Source organism: Lonchura striata, chromosome 1, assembly GCF_050655825.1.
Source record: "Lonchura striata isolate lonStrDom1 chromosome 1, ASM5065582v1, whole genome shotgun sequence".
Classification (NCBI taxonomy): Eukaryota; Metazoa; Chordata; class Aves; order Passeriformes; family Estrildidae; genus Lonchura; species Lonchura striata.
The window spans coordinates 41,072,243-41,085,970 of NC_140703.1; the positions used below are offsets into that span (position 1 = coordinate 41,072,243).

Below are 13,728 nucleotides of genomic sequence, written 5' to 3' on the forward strand. Positions count from 1 at the left end.
TGTTGCCATAGTGCAAATACATGTGGTCTGATGCTAAATCCTGAGAAACATTTTGGACAGACATTATAATTCTTCTCTTTTTATTTTTGCTCTCATAAAACTATCAGAGCAACAGAAAATGTCAGCACATGATAAATAGCATATCCACTATGTAATTTGCTATCTACAAATTTGCCACAGTGTCAGCACATACTTTTCAGCTGTATCTTCCTGTTTTAAGGTGTGTTTCTGAACTGCCGAGCTCAGTTCTACTTATGTTTTAGTGGCACTGCTCTTGCTATGTTGTGCCATTTTCAAAAGATGGGCTGAATGCCAATTTAGGCCTTATGGAAGAGAGTTCATCTTAAGCCTCTTCACCACTATACTCTTTTAAATATTCCTCTTCTAAATATTCCAGAAAGTAAAATGACAATGTCAAGGTTCAGGTTTGGTCCATGCCATTCCTTCTTGCCCTTTCTCTCTCCACCACTTGGGTACTAATAATCCTCTAAATGTAGGAGATTTGCAACTAGTTGCTCTGCACATGCTTTGCCTTACAGTGGCTCTTGTGAGATTTAAAACTTGTGATTTAAACTGCAGAGAACAAGTAAAAATGTTTATTCCATTAGAAGATGGTGTCCCTCTAAAAGCAGCTGTACTCACTGTTTTTCTGCCTCTGGCTGTTGTCAGTCCCTTTTAGAACAAAGATGTATTTTAGGTCCATTTTTTCCCCTTATTTGGAACAGTGGATGTTTTAATAGCAGCTTTGATTACTCGTTTAGTGTCTAAGCCTAGAACCTCATTAATAAAGGATGTCCTGTCTGCACTTTGGGAACAGAAAGACAGAAATAGGGTTGTGAGTAGTTTTCTGAAGATGGAGGTGGTAAGAGGGATTTAACCCCCAGTACAGGCACAGGTGAATCTGTCACAGAAGCAGGGAAGAATCAAAGCCTGTGTCTTGGGAATAAACTTTCCTAGAAATCTTTTCTTTGGGCACCACTTTGCATAGACCACATGAGAGTGGCACAAATGAAAACTTAGCTGTAGATTAGGGGCATTTTGTGTGTTTCTGTCGTGTAGGCTGTGTGGCCAGAAGCTCCAGAAGACTGCTTTCCTCATAATGGAATATTTGACTTAATATACTAAATTACTAGCATAAAGATAAAAAGTAACCACTCCTATTAAACATTTTAAAAAGTGTATTTCTGAAGTGACACAATTAATGAAAATAGTATGGCTTCATGTCATTAAATAGTCAAACATCTATTTGGTTCCTGTCATTTTATCAACCCTCCCCTGAAGGACTATGAGAAAGAACTTGGAATATAACACTATTTAAATCGTTTTAGGTAGAAAAATTTGCATTTTCTTTTTTGTTTCGTCAGATTCTTTGATGTGAGTCATCTCAAACTTTTTTATAATCATTGAGATTAACCAAACACCTTCATGCAAACAACATTCTTGGCTACAAATGAACTTCCACCCATCCCAGGGGCTGCTGAGTTAGTCAGTCCCCTTAAGTCAGATTCTCACTTCCCCAGGGAGTCCAGGAAAAGTGGTAGGTGCCTTTGAAGGCATTTGAATGTGTAAGCAGTCCAGGGATGAAAACAGCCTGGGCTCAATCTGCTTGTGCTACCTTTGAATTGCTTTAGCTCTTGTGCCCCTACAAACTTCATGTACCTAAACCAACAGCAGTGAAGTCTCTCATCCAGCAACGGGGGAACTGGAGGCTTTGTTTGCTTTTTCCCTCTATCTGAGCTCAGTTGGGATGAGAGAAATATGTGCTGCTGTATAGCTCAGAACAAGGCCTCTGCTGGGAATCTGAGCTGCAGGATGAGAAAGAGAGCCTGAGGCTACTGTCTGCTTGTCTTGGAATGTGTTTGCACTGCTGAACAGGAATGCTGAGGATGAAGCTCAAGGGTTTGGTCCTTGCTGTCCTCCCTGTTCAAGTGTCAAATCATTCCTGAGCTCTGTCTCAGGACTTCTTCAAGACAAATTCTGGGCAAATAGTTCACATCTAGAGCAACTTCCAAAAATCACTGGGGATGAGACCATAATAATTTGGTTATCACCACCCTACATATCCCTCCAACATATTCCACCAAGTTCTGTTCCTTCAGAGGCTGATGACGTGGTTTTAGAACATCTGATACATGTCCTTATCTTCATATTATTAAAAACTGGTGACATCTGACAGACCTGTCACATCATAGTGTTATTACATGAAAAAAAGCCTACAAAAAATGTAATTATGTCTTAAAATCCTGATACCCTCTGACGTCAGGGGCTAAAAGTCAAGCACTTGTACCACCACATATCTACTCTGTATGGACCACACCATTCCATGGTGTGGAAATAAGTAAGCTGACACCTTAGTGCCAGGAATCATTTGTTAGACCTTCAGTTATTTAATTGGTGCCCTGGTTTCATCTGGGATACAGTTACTTTTTTCTTAGTAGCTGGTACAATGCCATGTTTTGGACTCAGTATGAAAATAATATTGATCACACACTGATGTTTTGGTTGTTGCTGATCAGTGCTTATCCTAATACAAGGACTTCTCAGTTTCCCAAGCTCTGCCAAAGGGCAGGTGCACAAGAAGCTGGCAGGAGACATGGCCTGAACAGCTAACCCAAAGTGGCCAAAGGCATAATCCACACTCAGTTTACAAACTGGCAATTGGCCAGGAGGCACGGATTTGTTTTGTAGATAAAGGCAAATTTATTCCTGGGCAGGACATTGTGATGATGACAGGATTCACCTCTGCCTCTCTAACTATCATTAAATGGCTTTGAGCCTAAGGCAAGAGGTGGGAAGTTTCATCTCACCTTGACTCAGAAATCCCTTCAAACTTGCAAGACAGAGGACAGGCTATGGGGAACATTGTACCCAGAAGAAAACAGGATGGACCAAAGAATTTCCCTGTTTCTTTAATGCCAGTCCAGACCTCCCAAGCCCACTGTGCCACCCCCAGGGCGGAGCAGGAGCTGCCTTTCTGTTGGGCTGAGAAGGGTGGGGAGAGCAGAAGAGAATCCCATCCTTATTCCCCTTCGGTGGCACAAGGAAGATCAGGAATAAGACAGAAAACCACCAGCCACCAGCAGTGGACACCAAGGCTGTAGGAAGGCACAGCATTCCCAGCCAAGCCTCCAAGAGCTGTTGGGTGGTGTAAATGCCTTCATGGGTGCAGAGTGTTCACAGCCTGCTGGCTTCCACACAAGGCTGGCAGACTGCATCAGCAGGGACCTGGCTGCGCTCTCACCAGCACTCAAGAGCTTTATGAATAAGGCAGATGTGGATAATAGTTATTCTCAGTCTCCTGGGAAACTGCTGTTCTAAAGCTCTCTCTGTGTGTCCACATGCAATTTCTAGGTCAGTCTACTTAGAGGACTAAGACATCCCTGGAGCTCTTGAAACAGCTAAGTGCATGCATGGGTCATGGCTCAGTGCTGTGCAGATGTATCTATTCATATCCAAGAGCTCTACAGCTGCATGCAGCTGTTGCTAAGCCCAGCATAAGCTTCAGTGCACAATTGTAGCCTGAAATTTGGAACAAGCAGACAAGTCCATAGCTGGCAATGATATCATGGTCTGGTAGAGCGAGCCTTTCATGAATTCTCTGCAGTTCATAGCCAGACTGTTTTAATCATGACCTACCCAAATTACATCAAAATACTTCTTGAAGTTTCACATTTAATATGCAAATATTTAAGATTCCCCATAATAAAATATTCATAAGATATCCTGAATTTGAAGAGACCCATCAGGATCATTCTGGCCCTGCACAGGACACTCCAAGAATCACACCCTGTGCCTGATAGTGTTGTCCAGATGCTCCTTGAACTCTGTCAGGTTTCGTGCTGTGACCACTCCCCTGGGGAACCTGTTCCACTGCCCAACCACCCTCTGGGTGAAGAACCTTTTCCTGGTATCTAGCCTAAACAACCCCAGACTCAGCTTCATGCCATTCCCTCATGTCCTGTCACTGGTCTCCAGAGAGAAGAGATCAGTGCCTGCCAGAGATAAAAAACACGTTTGTAACAGCTAGTGGTGGCTAGTTAATATATTCATTAAAGAAATTAGAGGTTTATGCTTCTCAGAAAACTGTGATTTTGAAATCTCTGGAATTTCCCAACACTTTTTCTATAAGGGTGGAAATAAATAAAACTAGCTTAGAAATGGTGTCTGAAATCCTTTGAAAATGCCAGAGAGACAATGGAATTACAATTCCTGGAGTTACAGGACATTGCTATATTTTAAGCAGTTGCCTTTTCATCTCCATCAGCTGAGAGAAGAAATTCATCCCACACTGACAGAAAAAGAGGAGGGCTGCCCTGCAGTCAGGAACAACACCAACCAAAGCTGAGCTTCCTTTCTTCTGTGCACAAGCAATTTATCATCTTTTCCCTGCATGATCTCAGTATGCTTAGAAGAATTGTCCTCCTTTTATGTGTAAAAGCAAGAGGTGGTTTCAAGGATTTGTTTTCCCCTGAGCACTATTCAGAATAGCACAAGCTGCAAATACATCATATTTGTTCCTTTGCGAGGTGTCTGCATCTTTCTACACAGAGAAAATGAGTAAAACACTAGGAAAACACACACAATGCTTGTTCTTGGGCCATGCAGATCTCCTGCAATGAACAGCTGTTCAGTGTCTTGTACAACACCTCCCAAATTCAAAATATATTAAAAACTCCAGCTACAGCAGGCAAACACACACCAAATGGAAAATTGAAGATAATCTCCACCCTGTACACGTGTCTCATTTTATCAACACTCGGATCCTGCTCTCACACCCACCAAGATGGCATCTGAATGCTGTTTATGCACCAATGACTGTATTAGAACGCTCTGGTCTGCAAGAGAGATGGGGTAGAATGGAAAAATACACATGAAGACTGGATGGCCAAGTTAAATTGCCCAGATTGGAGTATTTTGCATCATACTGCACTTTGTGTGCACAGAACACAACCCCCCCACATTGATTTCAGCAGCACTGGTGAATGCCAGATGTCTGTCCAGAATCCCAAATCAGACATGAAGAAAATGAAAAATAGCTAATTATTAGAAATTACTGTGTGCCACATTAAGCACATTGTAGCACACACAGTGTATGATACACAGTTTCCAAGGACACCATTTCTAGAGCTTTAATCATGTCCTCCTCTTCCATGCTGTCCAAGTCTCTCTGAGACTTGTACCTCTGCTGGCCACCAGCCACTGTTCATTCCTGGACAGGCTCCTGAAGTTCAATGTCCAATCTGTCTCTTTTTTTCCTTTTATCCAGTCCATCCTTCCTGTTGTTGTAATTTAAATCAAACAGCTTCAACTTCTTGCATCCCCCCCTTGTGCCCAAATTCAGGATTGAGCAGGGCCTGGAGGAGAAAGGTTTGCCAGCCAGTGCAGGGGTGCAGGATCCAGAGCTGTAACTGCAGGAGCCTCACTTAGGCACACCAGCAGCATTTGAGATGGCATTTGAGGATTTTGTCCATTGGAGTATCAGCTGTGTTCTTCATATATAGCAGGATGACAACTGCACTCAAAAATGGTGAATTTTAAGATGTTTCTTTCAGCTTCAGAAAGAACATTTTACTGAGATACTCAGCATTCTCAGAGATTTATTTGCTAGTAAAGTGCTGGATTCTGCTGCCACTGGAATGGGGAGCATGGTTCACAAGCTCTGCACAATTGGGAAATTAATATAATAGAATATAATATAATAGAATAGAATAGAATAGAATAGAATAGAATAGAATAGAATAGGTTAATTTTCAAGGGACCTACAATGACCATCCAGTTCAGCTCCCTGAACAATTCAGGGCGGATGTGTTGCAAGTGTTGAGGGAGGAAATGGGACTGGGTGTAAGGAATCTAAGAAGGCAGGAAGAAAGATTTGACTCTGCAGATCAGTGATACAAAATATTCTGACTCCAGGGCAGTAAAATTGCACTGGATTCACAGTAAGAGGCTGATAACCACTTGTGCAAGGGCAGGTTAGCTGCAAGGAGTGGTAGATATTTCAGTCTCTTTAAATACTGAGGCGTGAAAACTCAGCACAAGGCATAAAATTATGGCAGAACTGTAAGTTTATTACAGAACACTGAGAAAAACAGCTTCACTTTTTTTTTTTTCATTTATAATAAAATTTTTCTCACTTCACTGCTGAATGCTGCAAGTTAAATGTAGAATGTGTCAGCCTGGTGTGATGTTAAAACTAACTTCCACAGCACAAGGAGGTATTGTTTTTCTGTGCAATATAAGGTACAGTTTTTTGAACACCATTTTTTTTATTATTCAAACCCATATTTTCTGTTGCTAAGAACATTAAGTTCTGAAATCTACTTCAGACAGTTGCAGTCATGAATTTTCTTAGACACTCCAAATAGGAGACATCTCTGTTATCCTAAAATGCACTAAAATTGTACAATCACCAGAGGATAAGTTGCAGAAAAATGCTCCATTTTTATTACTTGCTATCAGAGATACCATCTCTTCTCTCAGAGCAGTTAATTTATGAGTTGATTCCAGAGAGCTAACTTCTTAGTTCACTCCAACTTCTTAGTTGGAATGGAATGCCCCAAATGTCTGAAATGACAAGTACACAGGTGCTTTACAGGGTAAGAGAGCAACATTCAAAGGCAAGTTAAACAGTCAAACTGTGTGATTCTTCAGCTGCAACTTGACAATGATGCAAAGATATTTTGATAAAAATATCCAAAGCCACAGTAGCACTTAATTATCCATTCTCCAACTGTGAAAATTATGTCCAACTTTTGGTATGTTTCTTGAGTTTAGTTATCTATTTGAAGAAAAAAACATCTTGAAGAATAGGCATCCACTTTTCTTCAAATCTATCTTAGAAAAAGTGCCTGTGATGTAAGAGACTCCTATTTATCAATGTCTATCTTATCCTCCACTTCTCTAAGTGCATTTACACCAAAAAAAAAAAAAATTATGGAATTGATCTGTTCATTCATTCTGAACAGGTTTTGACTTTTCAGACCCCAGTTCAGAAAGAATGCTTTCCTACCCAGTTGCACTGGATCTCAGATAGCAACCTAAAGGTCCACACCTCAACCATTTCCATGTTGCTACAAGGAGACTCAGGAAAGGGGAAGGGAGATCTGATGTGGTGAAACTGTTGTTTAAGTACCAGCAAAACACACCCAGAGTCCTAGTTCTAAAAAGGCTTAGCCATGCAGGTAACAGCAACACACATGCAGAGAACCCCATCCTGTGAGCCAGTCCAAAGTCACCTTGACAAAGACAAAAGTTCCTTCCTGGGAAGAGTTTACCTTCTCCCCTCTAGGGTCTCCTCACCATTGTCATCAGCCTGCATCAAACATGCAGCTCTTTTATACTGCCTCCTGCAGAACCTCCTTCTTGGTTTTATCACCTGTTGTGTGTTCAGGGCTCCACATCTTCCCACCATTTTAGCTCTTGCCAAATCTATGTGCAGTCCAAGGCCACCTTTTAGCTCACAGCTACTATTGGCTCAACTGCAGAGATGTCTGTCTTTCCTGACTGGATGGTGGAGGATGCTGGAAGGACATGGGAGGACTGCAACCTCTTGAAGTTGCTGTCTTCTGGCCAAGCCAGTCGGTAGGATGGGACTGTGGAGGGAAGCCTCTGCTCTGTGGGCCTGGGGGGCTTTCTGCACATGTTGAGCAAAGCCTTTAGTTCCGATCGGAAGCTGTCATTGAGCCAGCAGTAGATGAAGGGGTTGTAGCAGGTGCTGCTCATTGCAAACCAGTGGAAGGCAAAGTACAGGGCGTTGTTGGTGTGGATGGTCTGGCTGGAGAGGAGGACGACATAGCAATTCAAGGGGAACCAGCAAACTGCGAAGAGGATGACAACGAGCATCAGCATCTTGATGGTCTTCTTATTCTTTTTGCGAAGGACAACGTACTGCTCAATGGTGACGTCCCCGATGACGTTGCGCAGCCAGAGCTTCTTTGCCACGGTCATGTAGGCAGCGGAGATGATCAGAAGGGGCAGGACATAGAGCAAAATGAAGGTTGTTAAATCAAGGTACTTCCAGAAGAGGTCAGCAGGCTCGGGGAAATCTGGCAGACACAGGCACCGGGTTACATCCTCACTGCAAATGGAGAGATGGGACAGGATGAGAGGCACATATGGCCAGGCATGGCGAGATAAGTACATCAGAAACAAGGAGGCAGCTGGGAGAGGGCTCCTGCCACAGGTCCTGAAAGCAAACACTGTGTTTATTTCACAAATGTCACAGCTGAGCAGAGCTCTGCTCTTCAAGGATCTGAGCCATGGACCAGCCAGTGAACAATGTGGTGATAATTTCTTATGGGCATTCATGACCTTATGATAATTTTATGAATTTCATCAATTACAAGATTTCCAGCTGCACATAAGCAGTTTTTTATTTTCTGTCCTTTGGCAAATAGGAACACATTCTCTGCACATATTAAGGACCTTTCCCTCCTTAAAGCACTTTCCAAATACTAAGGCTCTTGACAGCTGAGGCAGATTTATCTACTTTCCTAGGGCTAAAGAGTAGATTAAAATCTGTTGGGTTTTAGTGGGCTTTTGGTTGGTTGGTTGGTTGGTAGGTTGGGTTTTTTATTTCCCATTTCTGGTCTGACCAAACAGGTCAGATTGGTATACGGCATAAATGCCAGTGCATAGAAGTAAAGGGTCAAGCCAGATCCTCTAACTTCTTAGCCTGTTTTGTGTGGTTAGTGTGACAGAATAAAGATAAAATATTTAAAAATAAAAAGGACAGGATATCAGACATTGCCAAAGGAATTGGATGAAAATTGTATTTTAGATCCGTTTGGCTGACCTTGACATATGCTCAAGGCTTTCCATAGAATATAACAAAGTATGACTGCTCAGAGTTTGGTCTCAACGGAGACTGTGGAGGAAAGCAAAACACATCCTTACCTGTATTCAAAAATAAAGAGCTTTTGGTAGATAGCATGTGGTAGGGAAAAACAAGTTGCCATGATCCAGATTACAGAGATGTAGATAACACCTTTTCCAGTAGATATGCGAGGTTTCAGGGGGTGCATTATAACCTGTGCAAAATCAACCAAAATCTAGGCTTATTACATTTCTGGAAAAAATTATGCTTTTTTAAAATACAATCTTCCAGCCTTAAATTTAGCACGGTAATTTAGCATGCAAGCAATTACAGTAAGATGTACATGAAAACCTGAATTTTAACACCATGAAATATGGTTCAAGTCAGATAGTAGTCCTATACTCAGATTTCAGTACTTTCATCTAGGTCAGAAAAACTGCATACTGCTGTTAATACATATTCATTACCAGGTTCAATCTCCTTAATAGAAAGGAAAATAAAAAGAGGAGAAAAAAGTCTCAAACTCTTCAGTTTCAGTATCAGTGATGCAAAGAACCAAAGGGTTTAACCAGACCTCCATGGGAATGCTTGTGATAGTGAGTGCATTTTCTGGAAACAATATTTTTAGCAGAAAATGCCAACTGTAAACAGTTTTGGGTCATTGTTGGGTGACTCCAAGCTGATAATACCCAAATGTGCCCAGTCTTGAGCCCAATATCAACAGTAAGCTACAGCTCTGCTTGTGACAAACACCAGTGTCCTACAGTCAGGTCTCCAGTATTCAGGGTAACAGGAGGTGGGACATCCCCAAACATCAGGAGATAGAGCTGAGAAAATTAACTAGGATGTCCCTTAGAACCCTGGTACTGGACAAACCACCCCAAAGGAGAGCTGTCCACATGAATTCCTATCAGGATCTTGATCTTTCTCCTTGTTTGAGAGCTACTGAATTATCCATTGCATAAAAACTCCCTTTACTCAGCTGGAAGAGATGCCAAGGTGATGGATACGATGAACACCTCCTTTTTTTGCTGTGGGTTTGAAACTATTCTGAGAACAAGAACTGCTCCCCTACCCTTGTCAGCTCCTCATGAATCTTATGGTACTCTGGGAGCTGAAAGGGAAAGGACATAGGATCATCTTTTCTCAGTTTACTTATGCCCACCCAAGCTTTCCATCTCTCTGCTTCAGAGAGGTCTCACCTGGTGCCTGTCCACAGCAATGGCTGTAAGGGTCAAGGCAGAGACGTGCAGGGAGCAGTACTGCGCAAACCTACTGACATGGCACATCCCCTTCCCAAAGATCCAGGTACTGTTCACAAAACGAGCCTAAAAAAGAAGAACATTAGTGTTGTGCACCCCACAGCCTCCAGTGTACCCACAATTCCTTGTGCTGTGGAAAAGACACTTAGATGATAGAAGGTTCTTTGTTTAGTTGTGTAACTTTCTGGCTTCTGAACACTGAAGAGGCAGGTTACTGCTGCTCAGTGGCCTCCCAAACAATACAGCAGCGCAGTATCAAAGATGTTTGTTCTGTTTTATTTACAGTGTACCCTTCTGCAGTCTCACTATTGAGTCAATACATTTGCTTTTCCTTTTAGTCTCCACTTATGGGATAGGGCTGACCTGTACATCTTATCTCACTTCAGGCAAACTACACCTTTTCAGAACAACTTGGTAAACTATGCTAAGCATTTATTTTTTTTCAAAAGGTTTATAGCATTGCTTTCAAAATACTTTAGAAAAGAGAAGGGAAAAAAATCAGATGCTACAAAGTACTAAGCAATCACTGCAAGGCTATTTTTGCTCAAGTACTATCAGGGCCACATTAAAAAATGGGTAATTTCCGATCTTCAGCTAGATAACAGGAATCAGAGAAGAAAAATACATGAAGGGTTTTCCAAAGGCAACTCCAATGGCTGTAATTTGGAGTGGACAGGTATCTGCAGAAGATCCACACACTGCCTATAGCAGGAAAAGCCATCAAAGCACCTTTATGGCACTGTAGAGGCTCAGAGAAATTTATTTTAGTCATGGGGTGGATTGTGGTGGTGCATCCCCCCCTCCCAGTCCGCACCATGTCTGGGAATGCTGGGGTGCTTTCTTTCCCTCTGGGGTGGGGTATCCCAGGCATCTCTGCCCCCTCTTACCAGCGTGAAAGGTGTGTTGAGGAGCGTGATCATGATATCGGCTACAGCCAGGTTCACAATGAACAAGCTGGTGGCAGAGTGCACACGCTTCGTCTTGATGACAACATGACAGACCAGGACATTGCCGAAGAGGGCGAAGACGATGATGAAGGAGTACGCCGCGATGAGCAGGGCTTTCACCGTGGCGCTCTGCGACTCCGCTCCGTACCGGCTCCTGTCCACAAAGCTCCGCCAGTCGGCCAGGCTGTCATTATCCCAGGAAAAGAAACCCGACACGTTCGGGACTACAAAAGTCTTCTCCAGGCTCCCATTGAGGGATAGCTTTCCCGGGGTCACAAAGGCGTTAACCAAGTCGGGGAGGGTGAGCCAGACGAAACAGGGTAACATCTCTGGAACCGCTCGGCTGCTCCAGCTCGGGAAGAGCGCATTCGCGGGAGCAGAACCCGCTCCGTGCGCCGGGAGAGCCGCTCAGCCCCGCTCAGCCCCGGCGCGCTCGGGGCTGCAAACGCGGCACACGAGCAGCGGGAGCGGAGAGATGCTCCTGCCTCCCGCAACCTGCTTCTCTTCCCCTCAGCTCGCCGCTACTTTTGCTCCTTCAGCCAGCCTTATATCCCCAGAAGAGCTCCGAGCCGGGATCTTCTGCAGTCATTGGGCTGCATGACATAATTTGAGATCTGACGCGCTGCTTTTCCACGCAGTTGCGCTCCCGGGCGCTACTCCGAGGTAAGTACATCTGTGAGAAAGGCAAAACCATTCTCTTCAGATGTCAGGATCCGTTTTCTCTACCAGCAGCCAAGCTCAAGCAAATTCCATGCTGTTTATACACCAGCAGCATGTGTGCCAGCTCTGCTCTCTCTCAGGACAGGTCAAATCTGAGCTATTTTACAGGTTTGGCAGGCCAAGTTTCAGCCTATTTCTTGAAGAGAGAAGAGAAGAGAAGAGAAGAGAAGAGAAGAGAAGAGAAGAGAAGAGAAGAGAAGAGAAGAGAAGAGAAGAGAAGAGAAGAGAAGAGAAGAGAAGAGAAGAGAAGAGAAGAGAAGAGAAGAGAAGAGAAGAGAAGAGAAGAGAAGAGAAGAGAAAAGAAGAGAAGAGACTGTAACAGATGAACTGTAAATAACAAGTTGCCTTATTGTACTTAAGAGTATTTTTCCAAAGACCTTTTTTTCTCTCAGAGAGACATGGAATACTCCAGTTTCCCCTTGGCAGGTATTTCCTCTCAGGCAAAGAAATTAAAGCCTGATATGAAACTGCTTTCTAGGATTTGTAGAAATAGAGGTAGTTACAAAGATGTGATTACACAGGACAGAGAACAGGAACTGTCCCAGCCAAGTAAGCCCAGTATCCAAAGCAAAAGAAGCTGTATGCTCCTCCCAAGCACTGATGATCAGATAGCAGCATGTGTGTTCCCTCGGCCTTTTCCACAAAATACATAAGGAAATAGAAAATCAGGACCAGGAGACCAAGACCCACAAACCTCAAACAGAAAGATGTGCCACTTCCCAAGTGCACATGTACAGTGCTGCACCTCTGCTGAGGACAGATCTGCCTGGGTGATGCCAACTAATCCCAGCCAGAGCTGGTTTCATACATAAAAGACAGGCATTAATTAAATGACCATTATCTGAAAAGCTTGCCTTATAAGCTGGTCACTCACTGGGGTAAAGAAGTCTTCCAAAAGATGTTTGTGACTGCCTGAGTGACCTGCTCGGGCTGCCTTCCCTTTACCACCCTTCAGGAGCTAGGCACAATAAAACAAACAGAATAGACAACCCACAGTGCTACTCTGCACACTGCTACCAGAGTTTGTTTCTTCCATAAAATAGTCCAATTTAAGCTCTTGAGGCAATCCAGCTGTGTCAGAGAAAGCTTTTCAGTGCACCTGCTGGAGCTGCTAAGGTGGCAGTCACACCTGACCATTCAGAGAGAAGAAACATGTCCCACCCAGAAGCACTAGCAGGAAACCAGTCTCAAATAAAGGCCCAATAGTATAAAGTGGGACAGAGCAATGTTCTTATAGGTTTAGGATGAGAACAGAGGGGTCAGTGGCATATGTCCCCCTGCTTGCTCTGCTGCTCCAGCAACTCCCAAGGCCCCCTCTCCCTTCCAGTGCTGTTGGCCAGTGCATAAGGGTATTCTGCCACTCAAACACCTGCTCTGACTGTTTCACATCTATTACATCCCGTTCTGTACTATAATCTGTATTTCAGCAAAAATTATCAGCTTTGTTTATTTATGCTCCTTGATCTAATTCTTAATTTCTAGCCAGGTACCCTTGCATATGTAGCTGGAGCTGTCATTGCCTTTGAAGATGAGGTGCATCCAGGAAAGCAGGGCATCTTCTCACTTCCTAAACCAGGCTGCTGCAGGATGGGAATCTCCCCCGCAAGTCAGCTCAAGACCACCCTGCTCTGAGCTGCATTCTGTGCCTTGTGATCCAGAGGAGGTGGTCCAACCACATTGGGCAGGCACACCCAAAATACCCACAAAGTGTCATGCTCAGTGGAAACTCTCTGTGCCAGGTGTCTCCCACACTGCTGGTGTGTCTTTCTCTGCCTCACTACACCTTTCTGATTTAGTTCTGTATTTAAAGCATACTCCAGTATGAGCTGTTTAAGCAGCTCACCTTAGTTTGGTTGTTACTAGAGAACATGCTATAGCAGATTTGCCAGTTTGGTAGTTGCTCCTGCCAACTTCACCCTTGTTCAATAATCACCAGCACTCCAACAGTAAAACAGGCAGCTGTACAGAAATGTCAGGATTTGGC

The 13,728-nt window shown here is 43.5% G+C and overlaps 1 protein-coding gene across 1 annotated transcript; it reads right to left on the reverse strand.

Annotated features, from left to right (window-relative positions):
- Positions 1–50: 50 nt before the first annotated feature.
- On the reverse strand, positions 51–13,725 carry GPR83 (G protein-coupled receptor 83). The gene is made up of 4 exons (XM_021544952.3): positions 10,965–13,725; positions 10,018–10,143; positions 8,896–9,029; positions 51–8,077 (listed from the first exon to the last, which is right to left on the reverse strand). Exons 1-4 carry the CDS (start codon positions 11,349–11,351, stop codon positions 7,453–7,455), a joined length of 1,272 nt encoding a protein of 423 aa, XP_021400627.2. The 5' UTR covers positions 11,352–13,725; the 3' UTR covers positions 51–7,452.
- Positions 13,726–13,728: the final 3 nt, after the last annotated feature.